The 14,125-nt window shown below is 38.3% G+C and overlaps 1 protein-coding gene across 7 annotated transcripts in view; it reads left to right on the top strand.

The window, feature by feature from the left end:
* Nucleotides 1-14,125, top strand: part of SH3KBP1 (SH3 domain containing kinase binding protein 1) — a 215,870-nt gene that overhangs the window by 191,742 nt on the left and 10,003 nt on the right. For all 7 annotated transcript variants that reach the window (XR_003535148.1, XM_027689211.1, XM_027689208.1 and 4 more), the window contains one exon: nt 3,355-3,440. Coding sequence is in view for 6 of the 7 variants with exons in the window: in XM_027689211.1 (XP_027545012.1) it covers nt 3,355-3,440 (86 nt within the window). In the remaining variant the exon portion in view is untranslated. The remainder of the gene's footprint in view (nt 1-3,354; nt 3,441-14,125) is intronic.

The raw sequence follows: 14,125 nt of genomic DNA, 5'->3' as shown, positions 1-14,125 counted from the left end.
ACAGTGCTAGCAGTTTCCCTATTAATTTCTTTATCAGCTAATTCAAATTAATGGATGTATCTCATATAACTGTTTTGCCTGGTGAGCTCTAACTTGTAGGTGTGTATTATAGGAAGAGGGCAGAAAGTTCACATAATTAAATAGTCCATTGAATAGACTTTGAATTGCTTGGATAATTAAGAAATGGGAAACTTCAAATGGAAGCAGTCACTTTACAATAAAGGTGTTTCGGTTTTAAATCAGTTCAGTTTAATAAGATAGTAATTATTTTAAGACCTACTGGTATCCATTTCTTGAAATCTGAAAAACTTAAAGCAATTAGAATAAAAATTGAACCTGATGGGCAGCTCAGCCCCATGCAGCCACTCACTCCCCCACAGTGGGATGAGGGTGAGAATCAGAAGGGCAAAAGTAAGAAAACTTGTGGATTGAGATAAAGACAGGTCAACAGGTAAAGTAAATGATGCATGTGCAAGCAAAGCGTAGTAGGGAATTTGTTCTCTACTTCCCATGGGCAGGCAGGTGTTCTGCCATCCCCAAGAAAGCCGGGCTTCATCACGTGCAGTGGTGACTTGAGAAGACAAATGCTGTAACTCCAGACATCTCCCCCTTCCTTCTTCTTCCTCCAGCTCTATATGCTGAGCATGATGCCATATGGTGTGGGACATCCCTTGGGTCAGCTGGGGTCAGCTGTCCCAGCTGTTTCCCCTCCCAACTCCTTGTCCACCCCACCCTCCTCACTGGTGGGGCCATATGAGAAGCAGAAAAGGCCTTGTCTCTGTGAAAGCACAGCTCAGTAATAATGAGAACACTCCTGTGTTATCTATGCTATTTTCAGCACAAATCCAAAATATAGCACCACACGAGCTGCTATAAAGAAAATTAACTCTATCCCAGCCAAAAACATACATGATCCTTAGGGGAAAAATGGATGTAGTTATAAAGTGAGTCCTGTGTGATTTCCATGGCAGCTGCTGAGCCAAAGAGGGTTTTCTTCTGTTCTGAGTAAGTGGCTTGCATTTTATGCATCTCACTGACTTTTTGTAGTGATGATTAGTTTTCCATTTAAATACAGTCCTCCTTCGCTGGAGGCAAAGTAGGGCTTCCAGGGTAATAGGAGATATAAAAACCATGTGGGACAGTGAATAGCTGTCAATTTGCTCCAAAGGCTTCACAGCTTGGACGTACCGTGATTATACAATTTACAGATAAGTCAGTTCTCTGGAGTAGGCAAGCCATAAACATCTACACAAAATGCATCTTTACAATCAGTTTTTGTTAATTTACAATCAGTTTTTGTCCATGCTGCTGCTAACAGGGGCAGGTTCCTTCTCCTGGCACCCCATTCCCGCAGCCTCCCGTATGTTAGCACCAGCATTTGTGCAGCCGTTCAGACATATGGGTCAGGAAGTTGCTCCAGATGGCAATTAATCAGTTTGCAGTGGGATTTCTATTAGTGTGGGGTTTCTTTCAAGGTGATCATCTGTCTGATCAAGCTGACAGCCTATCTGCATGGGCACGAGCAGAGAGAAGGGTACGCTGTGACCAAGAAGGGCTCCTCTATTCCTCTCACAACATTATGAATGTGGATTGGCATAATAAGACTGTTGATTCTTCTGACAAGGGTTGGGGTTTTGTTGTGGGGCTGTTGTCATATCTCTTGGTATCTTTTGTAGTCAAATGATAAATGTTGTGACTTTCAGCCCTAATTCACACCATTCTAAGAATCTCCTCCAAAACCATACTTACACATTTCCTATGCTGCTTCCAACTCACATGGTGCTCTCAGATTGCTGGGAAATATATGTGTGCAAAACATAGTATGCAGACAGATGCTCATTGCCCCATTAGCCAAGAAACTCAGTTGCCTCTTATAGGTTTACAAATATGTAAGCAATTTTTAAAAAAAAAAAGTTAAAGACTAAAAGATAAGAAAACTAATTGTTTAGGTAGACAACTTGGAGAATACTCTTATTTATGGCCAATTAATACATTTTTCTATGTGAGTGTTAAATGTTTTCTGTTTCCTTCCTGGTGCAGCCTGCCTGCCATATTGTTAGTTTGCTTTTCAGGTTGTAATCTGGTTGTCTGGATTTTTGTTCATAGAATACCTGTCACCCTATCACAGTGTTTAATGGGATATATATATTCACTTAATCTGTGACTTTCTCTGGGTTTTAATAAAAATTTTGAGGCTCTTTATCCTGAAGTCTGAAATACGGTTTCCAGCCACTTTATGTTTTGCTCATAAGCTGCTGCCATGAGTTGAGGTTCAGGCCATCTGTCATCAGCTTATGGCATCAAAAGTACAGACCAATGAAAAAAATCAACAAGATTTTGGAGCTCAAGTGTATTTTACTTTCAATGGCTCATTATTGCTGTGCACATCTGCCTAGGTTGTTTCAGGGACAGATCTGTATTTTTATCCCAAAACCAAGTACCTTACGTATATCATCACTTTTATACGGGGAACAGTCATTGTGGAAAAACTATTATATTTATTAGGTCATCTGATAATGATGGCAAATACAATTTATTACATTAATTGAACGTTTGTTATCACAGTAAATATCACAGATATTTGTTTGTGTGACCTGTGAAATGCTGAGTTACTCACATACCACTGGCCTTTTTTTAATTAACTGTTTCAATAGGTAGATTATTGTAGTAAACATAAGTAGCTGTGGGATTGAAAGTTCTACAAAGAAAGAAAAATTATGTTGCTTATGTTTGATCTCCTGTTTGATTTTAAAATAGTTCCTCTGTATAAAGTATCACAACTCCTATTGCTTGCCTATTCCAAAGCCATTTCAGACAAATTAGCTGATCTTGGTTCTTTGGACCTGTGGAAACAATATTCATAGTCCAATCTCCTAAGAAATGTGCAAAAACATGGTGGAGGAGCTGCATTTATGAGTAAATACTGGGAACTGCTAAAACGTACACTGCTAGCTTGAGGTTCCCTCCCTTTCTGCAGCATTCCAGATAGTCCATTGCTGTAGTTTATGCAAGCCAATTAATTAGAAAAAATTACAAATAAGATGTTGAAGAATGTCCCCTTGCCCCTAGGTTTCCTTCACGTTAAGATGCTGTGAACATCTGAAGAATTATTCAGGACACTACGGTGTCTAAAATAGGCTTTTTTGACAGGTGTTAAGGAGAAATGAGATAAGGTTAATCCACACAGCATGTCTACTTACTCGAGATTGCTCTCTGTGACATATTGCTATTACTCTGGTGCTACAAAGGAAGAATATTTTGCTCTCCCATTATTAATTGCAAGTTAGCTACCAATTTACTATAACCCACACAAAACTCCCAATAAAACATCTCCTCTTCTTGATCCAAATGCAGGAGTGATAGTCCAAAAGTGGAATTAGTGGGCAGTACAGTATCCGGCACTCTAGAGAAAGACTCCTCTGAAAGAAGCAATGACATCGGTAAGTTATAGTGCTTTTTACACTTTGCCTAAGAAATTTATGGTGTAAGTTTCTGCTTTTTAATGGCTTTGTTATGATCCAAAAGGCAGATTGAGGATTTGGCAATGAATGTGAGTGCATTTAGATCAAATTTTAACTGCAGGATTAAAGGATCATTTGTGCTTTACTTAAAATAGTTTTGTTGGGGTTTTCTGTTAAAAAATATGGAATAGTGAGCTACTTTGAATAGGAAGGCTTGTTATTTTTTTTGAAGTCTGAAACAAGTGAGAAGGCCAACAGTCATAAGGCATAGTTGTTTAACTGATGTAATATTAATGCTGCCGTATCTTTAATGCTGCAAAAGATCATGGGTTTGGTGAGTTAGTAATCTTTAAACTTTTCAATACAGAGGAATAGAAACCCAGTTCAGGTCAATTGGACTACATTTTACTGCATACACCGATTAAAAGCAGTCTAAATTTGCCTTGAAAATAACAATTTGTGTTCCTGACACACGAACCATTTAATCAGGAAATCACCTGGAGAGGAGTAACAACAGGTTATTTCTCTGTCTTCTCTCACCCTCCTTCCTTCTTCATTTGGCGGAGCAGGAGTGATGTTTGCTGGGGTGGGTGCTGCAGTAAGTGGCCCTTGGAAAGGAAGGTGCTCTGAGTCCTGTCCCAGGGCTGCAGGCTAAAGCTGTGACAGCCATCTTCCACCTCTCCTTAGAAATCCGCCGGGACAGCTGCTGCTGTCGCTCTGCTCCGCAGCCGCAGCTGTGCCCCCAGAGACCTTTTCTGTAAAAGGCACAACCAGGGAACCCTCCATGTGTAAGTGCTACTACCTTTCGCTGGTGGCATTGAGTGTTATCTTGGCATGGTGGTTTCTACCCAGACTCCTTTATTAGTAAAACATTTCTGTAAAATAGTATATTTTCAACAGCCAAACCTGCCTTTCCTTCAGATTTGAAAGCAGAGCTTTAAGTTATAGAGGAATTTTAATTGTAATGTAACAATAAAATGCTAAATTAATTTCACATAGGTCTATGAGCTTTCCAGCATACATATGTCTGCCTTTTTTAAACCTTCTGCTGTTGCTATCATTTACTATAGTAACCTTCTTCTGGAGAAGAAGGTAGTATGTTTACCCAGGTTTTCATTTGCCATAAACATAGAAAGCTGGAAGCTTGTGATAAATTGCAGGAATGTTTTTATTGTAGAGATTACTATAAAGAATGGTATGGAAATGCAGGCAAATTCTACCATGTAGTGTTTCATACCCACATTTACAAATTTGCTTCAAAGCATGTAAGCCTCTGCTTACTTGAAAGTTATGACTGCAAATAGCATTTAGTGGCGTGATGGGATTAAACTTTTTTAGACCTTGCTCTAATTTCCTTGGAATCACTATAAGGATAAAAGCATAGAGTGTTTTGTATTTTTTTTTCAGTTTTATTGGGTTGGGTTTGCTTTGGTTTGGTTTTGTTCTTAACATCCCATAAAGGTTAGGTAGGAAATTTGATTAATAGTAATTTCTGTTCATTTCAGAATTTGTGGGGGGAAGGTGGAGGGAGGAATTGGAGTTGTTGTTTTTTTGTGGGTTTTTGATGTGGAGCCAAGGTGTTAAGGAGCCAAGAAGAGTCCATAAACCAAACCACACACACATGTTGCAAAGAGTTTAGCTGATGACCTCCTGTTACCACTTACAAGGAGAATCTATTAAGCCCAAGGATAAAATAGTGTGAATACTTAGATATGTATAACTGGATAGGGTCAAACCAGAATGGCATTTACAAGGGCAAATCATGTCATTCTAGCCTGTTAGACTTGTTAAAAGAAGAAAAAGAAATAAATTATGATTTTGGATTGAAAGGGGATCCGGAGATCAGAACAGTTATAAATTTTCAGGGGGCTTTTAACAGCTCATGTAAAATATTATTAAATAAATAAATAGCCTTTTTAAGAGAGGGCAGAGCAATAAATAAAAACTTAATAAGCAAAAACAATTCACAGTAGATTAATGTCTTTTACTGTGAGGAGAGGTTTGGAGTACAGGACAGTTTATGGGGCGGTGTAATGTAGAGATTTATGATAAGCGTGTTAGATTTTTTTTTATTATTATTATTTACAAAGAGAACAATGGGTTGGAGAAATCTTGTGGCTAAATGAGTTATTAGAAAAACTGATGGATGTGTGAGTGGAGTTGTCCAGTGTATTCCAAAACAAAGGTGGGTGAGGCTGTGTGAGTCCAGATAATATTTGACTGGGATATGTGCTACTGGTGTTGCCCCCATGTCATGTGCTCTGTGGGAAGGACAGCCTGAGCTTCTCTGAGGCCCACCATTCCAGTCAAAATGGATTTGATTAAATCTACCATTTGGTGTCTTTTTGGTAATCCAGATTTACACAGCAAATTGGAGTGGACCTATGTGACAGACATGTGGGACTTTTCAGTAGCCTTTGAAGCAAAGGCAAGTTAAATGGCCTTTGTAGCAGCTTGGGTATGTGACCATTCTGGTTACTGGGCTCCTCTTTATTCTTCCATTATCCCAACGCCATTCCCAGGCACTTAGAGCTTTCAAGGAGAAGAGAGGAAAAAGCAAGAATCACTTGCAAGTTGCCTCACCCTCTTTCATGCTTATGCCAGGTACTGATGGAGAATTGTGGATTGAAAATGAATACCACAGCATCTTCTGGATTTTTTGCACTACAGATGTGAAGCTGGATAGTGGCTGTCACTTTCTCAGTCCTACAGGCAGTCTAAAGCTCTTGATTCAGTCAGAGCAGAGAGCTGGACTCTGCATTGGAGAAACAGTTTTGGTTATTAAAGAAGAAAACCATACTAATGCTGGATGGAGAGCATTTTTTGTATGTGAAACCTTTTTAAAAATTTATAAGTTGGTTCCTTTTCTTTACCGTGATGAGACCAAAACCTCTATGACAAGGGAGGAGGAGATCCGGGGTCCTTCCATATAACATCTCTCAAAAAGCAAACAAATAAACAGCACTAAAAAAATCAGTAATGCTATCAACAGTTGAGAAGCAATATGCAGAGATGAACTGCAGAATCGAGGTTCAAAACTTGCATGTTATCTAGGTCCCCTGTTCTAGATCAGTGTGTTAAACAATTGCCTGTTTCAGAAACATCGTTTTTCTACTTATATTCTGAGTAATATTCCACCGGTGGATCAGTGTTGTCTAACCAGAACCCCCACACCTTTAAAAACACATTTAAAAACATTCTTACCCCACTTTACCAATCAGACAAATCACAAGTGCTTGAGCAAGGCTGAGATGATGTGTAATACTGTGCATAAGTTCTGTGAGTTGCATATATAGAAAGTTATTTCTATGTAGATATTAGCACATGACTTGGTTTCCCTGATATGTTCTGCAGAGTTGTGACTTCACATGTAAATTTCTTCATGATAATACAGTACTGATTACAATTTTGCAGTCTCTACTGACAAAAGCAAGTTCTGTTCAGCAACATCACTGCTCATTGTAGATATAATGGCAGCTGTTACTGCTGTTGTTCATGCCTTTGCTTCTTTCCACAATCCTTTCAAAAACCATTGGAAAACTAGCTTTCAGAGTATATTATTTAAGAGGAAGCATTCCCCATTCCTCCTCACTGCTTCTTTTGTTTTCTTTTTCCCTGTTTTCAGTGATGCCTTTACTTTCCTTTCCACACATCTTGCATCCAACTTTTCCTATTTACATCTTTTTGCCATGGCTAACTCTTCTTCATTTCATGAGGGTAAGGCTTTTTTTTTCCATTTCTTTTCTATCCTGTCTTTGCTTTAGTTCACAACACATAACAAGCAAATACAAAAAGAAGTATTTTGTAGAACACCAAATTTTACATGGGTATTACAGATTTTTATTTTAAGTTAAGAGTTGAAATTGAGTGTACTGTGACAGAAAATCTTGCACCATATTGAAATGAGAAATCATTACCATTTATTGTACCATAAGAAATTTTACTGACAAAAGTGACGTGTAATTTACACGTGCTGTTTGTCAGCGCTCTGGTTTCATTAATCTGTTCTTGAAGACAGGTTTTGTCATCGCAAAGTTTAATGCATATATTTCATTGTGCAAAAATATTTAGAAACATGCTAGGATGATTTTATAGTGTGAAGGAGGAAAAAAAAAAAGTCACAACAAGCCATAACATAGAAATTTGAAGAGTGCTCACTGGTGCTCAGTGGAAAGTGCATGGTCGTGTCTCCGAGGACTTGGTCTCCGGTGTTGCCATGGTTAAATCACAGTGGTTACATCTGTTGGCACATCTGTACCAACAACTGTTCTGGATTGGCAGTGGGGTTTTGAGCCGAGTTTAAAATGCTCCTACAGCAACATAAGCTACACTGACAGTAAGCCCTGTTCTACCAACAGAAGAGCAGTTGTCATGTAGAATTACATTGATTTCAACAGCTTAAATTCATGCCTTATGGCCTAACTTGGCCTTCTTTTAGGTTACGTGTTTAATTTCATAAAGAATTCCTGTATATGAGGGCCAGTGCAATGACAGAAACATCTAGCACAATATAATAGTACATATAATAGCTTACTGGATCAAAAACTAAAATTGGTATGAGTTATTTCTGCAAGTCACTATCAGTCTTTTAACTCTATAGTCTTTTAACTATATATATATATATACACATATATATATACATATATATACACACATATGCGCGCACACTTCGGAATTCTGGAATCCTGAAACAAGTCTTGTCTGTCCAAAACTGGCTTGCTTTGGCATCATCTAATAATTAAAATCATATGGATTTAAGCTAAGTGATTTAAAGAATAAGCCACAAAGAATTAAAAATAATATATCTACTGTGGAAATGCTCAGTTAATCCCCACAAGAAGCAGTTTCTGTGCTTTGCAGAAGGGCTGGGCTGCACAGAGCCAAGTGAACACATCTTTCCAATATTTTTTCCTGGCTCTTTACACATTTTGCATAGTGTTTGTGAAAGCAGTTAATAATCTTCATCAGTGCTAATGTAAAGCACATATGCCTTCATTGATTCTTGCTGAAACATCTAATGATGGTATGAATTTTTTTAAGATTTCCCCTGAAAGCTGGTTAGTGCAAGTCCATTTTTCAGCATTTCTTCAGACTTTAATCTGCAGAGCAGTTGCCGGTGGATCATGGAGTACTGGCTGAAGCCACATCGTTAGCTGTTCTCTTTTTCTTTCTCTCCTTGCAAGGCTGGTGCTAGCTTGCCTGAAAGGATAGTTAAAAATACCCTCTTGAAAAATATCTAATAAACAAACGAATAAAAAAAATCTTCAGTATATCATGTTTCCTTGAGCTGTATTTGCAGTTGTTCTATGGCTGTAGTGTGCTCATATCTGTCAGGAGAGATGATCACTGTGCCTCTGACTGGAAGAAAAAGTGATCTAATAAGATTTGGCCCACACTAGGGAAAAAGATGGAGAATATTTCCATTAAAAGGTTGTAGAATGGAGCAGATTTGTCTTTAAATCACAGGCTGCTATACTGTGAGACATTGTAATTATTTTGCCTGAAGACACAGAGTAAAAGTTGGAAAAACAGAAAATACTGGCAAATATAAGAGTTGGAGAACAAAATGTGACTCAGAATGAAGACCAAAATCTGTCTAAACCAGTTATTTCTTTCTATGCTGCAGTTCATGCTCATTTTAATAGGGCAAAGCAAAGGAACAGAACTACCCAAGTGGGTTAAGTTGTAATATTTATTTCAGTGAATCAAAATCACCCATAAACATAGTTCTGGACTGTAAATATTGTAATCAGGGATATGTAATGCTCCATCATATAAATTAATTGGGTCTCTTGCCCCGAAGGGTCCAGAAAAAAGCAGTAAACTAGAAATCTAAATCGTTTTCCATCTGTGTCAAGTTGAGGTGCCTGAAAACAGCATATCCATTTCTTCTAGCTCCTCAGTTTTCTTGACCTTTCTGTTCTTTCTTGGCATGTTCTGAATCGTTAAAAATAAAATCCTTATGAGGGCACCGGCAAGTGGTTAGCAAAGCTCATTATGGCAGCTTTCTACATGCTGCTATTAAAGTGATAAAAGTTAGGACTAAAATAGAAAAAGATAATTGGATGCTTTAGGAAAGGCAGCTGTCCACTGACCGTCCTGGGAAGCCAGGTGAACTAAGCTGTTTCCCTCCAAAGCAAAGAACCAGGCAGGCAGGCCTCCCTGGCACATCACTGTTGCACTCCTGAAGAAAGTAACCCTGCAGCCACAGAGCTCTCCTGCCAAAAGTTCATTGCCCAAATTGTAAAAAATAGTCTATGATTCATTATGGGTGAGGTTCTGCTGCCCAGACGCTCGCTGGGAGCATGGCTGTATTCCTCGAAGGGTGCGAAGCTGTTCAGCATGGAGGGAGTAGCAGAATCTGGATGCTTGAAGTAGTTAAAACAATTGTAGTCTTCTGAAAATCCCCACTAATATTCAGATTATTGAGTTCTTTTTTAATTAGTGCTATATATTGAATGGGCACTAATGCAGAAGATTTTGTCTGCAGTCTCTGTCATTTGATAGCTTTCAATATTATTGCATTTAATACACACCATTTCACAGCCTATTGTCTACCTTTTAAAGGTATTGAAGATGATTATGAAATGAAATCTACCTCTGTGGCTTTCGTGACATTATCTTCTTCAAATGAATTGAATAGCACCTTTGCCCCCTTTCTTTCAGACCTGCTGTAATTCTGTTCTGTGAAACCTCACCATTAGCATTCCGAACATGTTGATTCTCTTATCCATCACTTTCCATTTCAGTTTTCTCAAGGTGAAATCTCCCTACTAATTCAAAAACCTTTTGGTCTTTGTTATGTATAAATGGAAAATAAAGTTAAGGCCTAGCCACGTTTTATGATAGAATAGTAAATGCAGGGGGTAAAAGGGGTAAGGAAGGAAGCATAACCATTTAACTTTTTATTTCTGGGATTTTTTTAAGGGGAAGGGATTGAAGGTTATTTTCCAGAAAGGTATAATGAGTTGAGAACTTTTTCCTTAAATAACTGTTTTCCTGGATCTGGGCAATTTTTCAAAAAAATCATCATGCTTTAAATAACCATGTTTCCAAATGAACATAGCAATGGGGAGAAATATCCTATTCATAACTGGCTTGGAAGGATACCAGGGAATAATTCTTGCAGAGCTAACATTTTTCATATTCATAAAATATGTTTGCTCAGTAAGCCAGACATTTGATTGTGTGTACTATACCAGTATATTAGAATTAGTCTCATGCTTTTCTTCCCATCTCATTAATTACTTCATGGATTACCGGCTTGATCAGTGAGACAGTAATAATGATGAATGCATCTGTTTATTTGTAGAAGTAGTATCAACTATTTTTAATTAGGGAGTGGCACTGTTAATTGATGGGTGCCCTCTCTGTTCTATGTGTTTAATAGAACCTTCCTTACTGTTTGTTTTTACTAGACATAGAGAAATCTGGACCAGTGCAGAGTTCGGGTCTGTTGGATGTTGATGGCAATTAATGTGGCTGTGAATACAGTAGACTGGACTTTATTTTTAATGTCATTCCATTTGGGCCACCTCAGGAAGGCTATATGTTTAGCTTAGTATGTAAATTTAAACTCCCAATTTCTGATAGCTGCAGAAATACAAACCAAAATCACATCTCTGCTTTAATGACCTCAGTGAGTTTAATATAGTCAGACTGGTATAACCTTGCTTTCCATCAGCAAAAAGTAATCAAATAACCAGTACGAGTGAATTCATTACTGAATCCACAGTATACATGACAGCAAGGCAGAGGTTTTGTGGGTGGCTCTGTTCTCGTACTAGTTACCCAGTTACTAGATGGGAATTTTCTTGCATGAATATATCCATAGGCAATGTTTGTGGAAGGTGGTGATAGCCTTAGATGCAGAGTGGATCTGGGAGGAAGAACCACATATAAATAAGGAGAACAAATGGAGAGATAAAGGGCATATGGAAGTACTGGGAATGGATTTACTATGTTACCATTATACCAAGTGTTGTCCATTACACTTAAATAGAGTTCCATTTGTATTATCAGCTGAATGGCTGTGATTTAACTAGTTTGGCAGCAGATTCTACCTGTGGAGCCTTTATAGCCTCTGTTCTGCTCTCTTTTTAAAATTCAGTGTGGATATAAGGTGCTTTAGTTTATTTTTCTAGCTATCAGAAATGCATTCAGAAGTGGAAAAAATTCCCGGTGTTTCTTGATAATAGAAGCTTTGCGCATAAATGTTCATCCTTCATGGCATTTATAAAATGCATGGAGCAAATGACATCTGCAAGTGCTCATGGATCTCAAGGACACAAATTCATACACTCTTTATCAATACATTTTACAATTTAAACATGAGTACTTTATTATTCTGATCAAATATAGAACTCTAGGTAATTATTAGTTTATTTAAGCCAAAGAAACACATTGAATTCATTTTCTTCATTATTTTTTCATTGTTTTCCATATTAGTGTAGATAGGGACAGTGGCATTTATTGAATAGAATCATTAAAGTTGGAAAAAGTCTCTGAGATCATTTAGTCCCACTACTAACCCAGCAGTGCCAAGTCCACCACTAAACCATGTCTCTAAGCACCACATCTACATGTTTTTTGAACACTTTGGGTGATGATGATTCTATCACTGCCCTGGGCACACTGTTCCCATGTTTGACCACCCTTTCAGTGAAGAAATTTCTCCTAATATCCAATCTAAACCTCCCTGGCACAACTTGAAGCTGTTTCCTGTTCTGCTGTCGCTTGTTACCTGAGATAAGAGACCAATCCCCACCTCACTGCAACTTCCTTTCATACTCCTTCTATGGAGACCACAGAAGTGGAAACAATAAGAGAGGGAAGTCCTGCACTGGAGCCTTCCTAGGCTACAAGATAACTTCAGCCAGCGTGCTGCCCCCCAAAGCAGTAGTCTGATCTTCCCCTCAGTTTTAGCAGCTTGAATCAGTCCTGTGGTACTGATACTAGGCTTTCCTTCACATGAGTATTTGCGTGGCTGGGCACATGCTGTTGGAAAATGAGCTGGATGAAAGCTAGCTCAGGAAAAAAAATAGTAAAAGCAGTTAGGTGGGAGAGAGTGGCTGGGACAAATGCAAGAATTGCTTCAGCCTCCACTTCTGCTCATGTATGTGAGCATCACGTGTTTAGAGATCAATGTATGTTTTTTATGGTTATATATTTTTGATGTGCAATTTAACAAAGTAATACAGTGGTGAAAATTAAGACAATATAATAATATACAGCACTGATTTGCTGTGTGATCTTAAGTCATTTAGGTATGGATCAGCTTCAAACTGGATATTGCTGGAAACCAGCTCTTACACTTGTTTTGGGTTTTTTTTCCCCAGAAAAGTAATTTTTACTTCCATTTCTCCTCTCCTGAAGCCCTGATTTTCTGTAGGACTCCAGATAGGTTTTGTGCAATCTGCTAATATTAGCTCATTTTTAGTTTCAAAGCTCTGTAGCCCCACGTGGTATGTTGGGTACAGCTGAGGCTTCAGATTGCCAAATTCCCACTGACAGACTGGGTGACCTACCTTTGCACATAGGTTGCAACAGTCAATAAAAAAGCAATGAGAAAAATACATGGTAAAGGGCACTGGGGTCACTGGTTATATATAGGAAGAGTCGCTCCAAAAATAGAGTAGCATTTGGAGGTGAATAACCTTGGACTATTTTAGGGCTATTGAAAGAGCTCTCTTTTTTCCTTCTTCTTTTTAATGTCTTGGAGATGGAAGAATATTGCTGAATAAGAAATGTCTGATACCATTTACTTTCTAGTTGCTAAATGATGAGTACTTGGAATCAATTTAAATGTCATTCAGTGCATATAGTTGCACAGGCCCACTAATTAATTTGTTTTTCCATTGTATAATTTTGTACAATGGTTGTAATATGGCAACAAGACTGGATCTTCAGAGATTCATTATTCTGTAGTAGTTCTGAAAACTAAGTACCCAGTATACAGAACTAGTAATTTGAAAGCTATTTCTTCCTACATGTGTGCAATGAAAAATAGTCTCTGAATAATGAATATCATTCCTGTATTTGGTTCATATGTGAGAGTAATTTTGAAGCATTTTGACTTATCTTGTCTAAAGCACTCTTGTATGTTTTCTGACTCCTTCCTGCTTAACATACGCAGTAGGGCATTTTGAAATGAAGGTGAGTGAAACTGATACAACCCATAAAAATAGATGAATGGTATTAAGCCATTTGATTCAGGCATGTAATCGTGAGCTATGGTATTCCTTGAGCCCTCACATCATTCTTTCATGTAAACATGTTACCACGTGGCTGGATTCAGTAAACACTTCCCCACTGCATTTCTTTGACCATAAAGATGGTTGATACAGCATTCGAGCAGATCTGCTTTCCCTGGGCTCTGTACAGCTTCAGGAGCCTATTGCAGGTTTTACTTACCATAACCTCTGGAGTACTGGAGGGAGATAGTCTTCTCACCTATAGCTGCTGGAAACTATGGTGCCTCCAGCTGCAGGTGTCCAGGAACCTGCAGATCTCTTCCAGCTCGATCATTCATATTCTTCACTCCCCTTAGCAATTGCTGCAGATGCGGCACTGACAGTACAGCTCTCGAGACAATGTGTGCACTCTCTTACATCTCCAGTTATTCAGGAAAAAAAATTACTAACCCCTTCAGTAGCCAGATGGAA

The sequence above is a fragment of the Neopelma chrysocephalum genome, unplaced genomic scaffold (genome assembly GCF_003984885.1).
Source record: "Neopelma chrysocephalum unplaced genomic scaffold, ASM398488v2 Primary Assembly neopelma1_76, whole genome shotgun sequence".
Taxonomy (NCBI): Eukaryota; Metazoa; Chordata; class Aves; order Passeriformes; family Pipridae; genus Neopelma; species Neopelma chrysocephalum.
The sequence above is the reverse complement of the archived record's forward strand: the minus strand, read 5'-3'. Positions and strand labels throughout refer to the sequence as shown.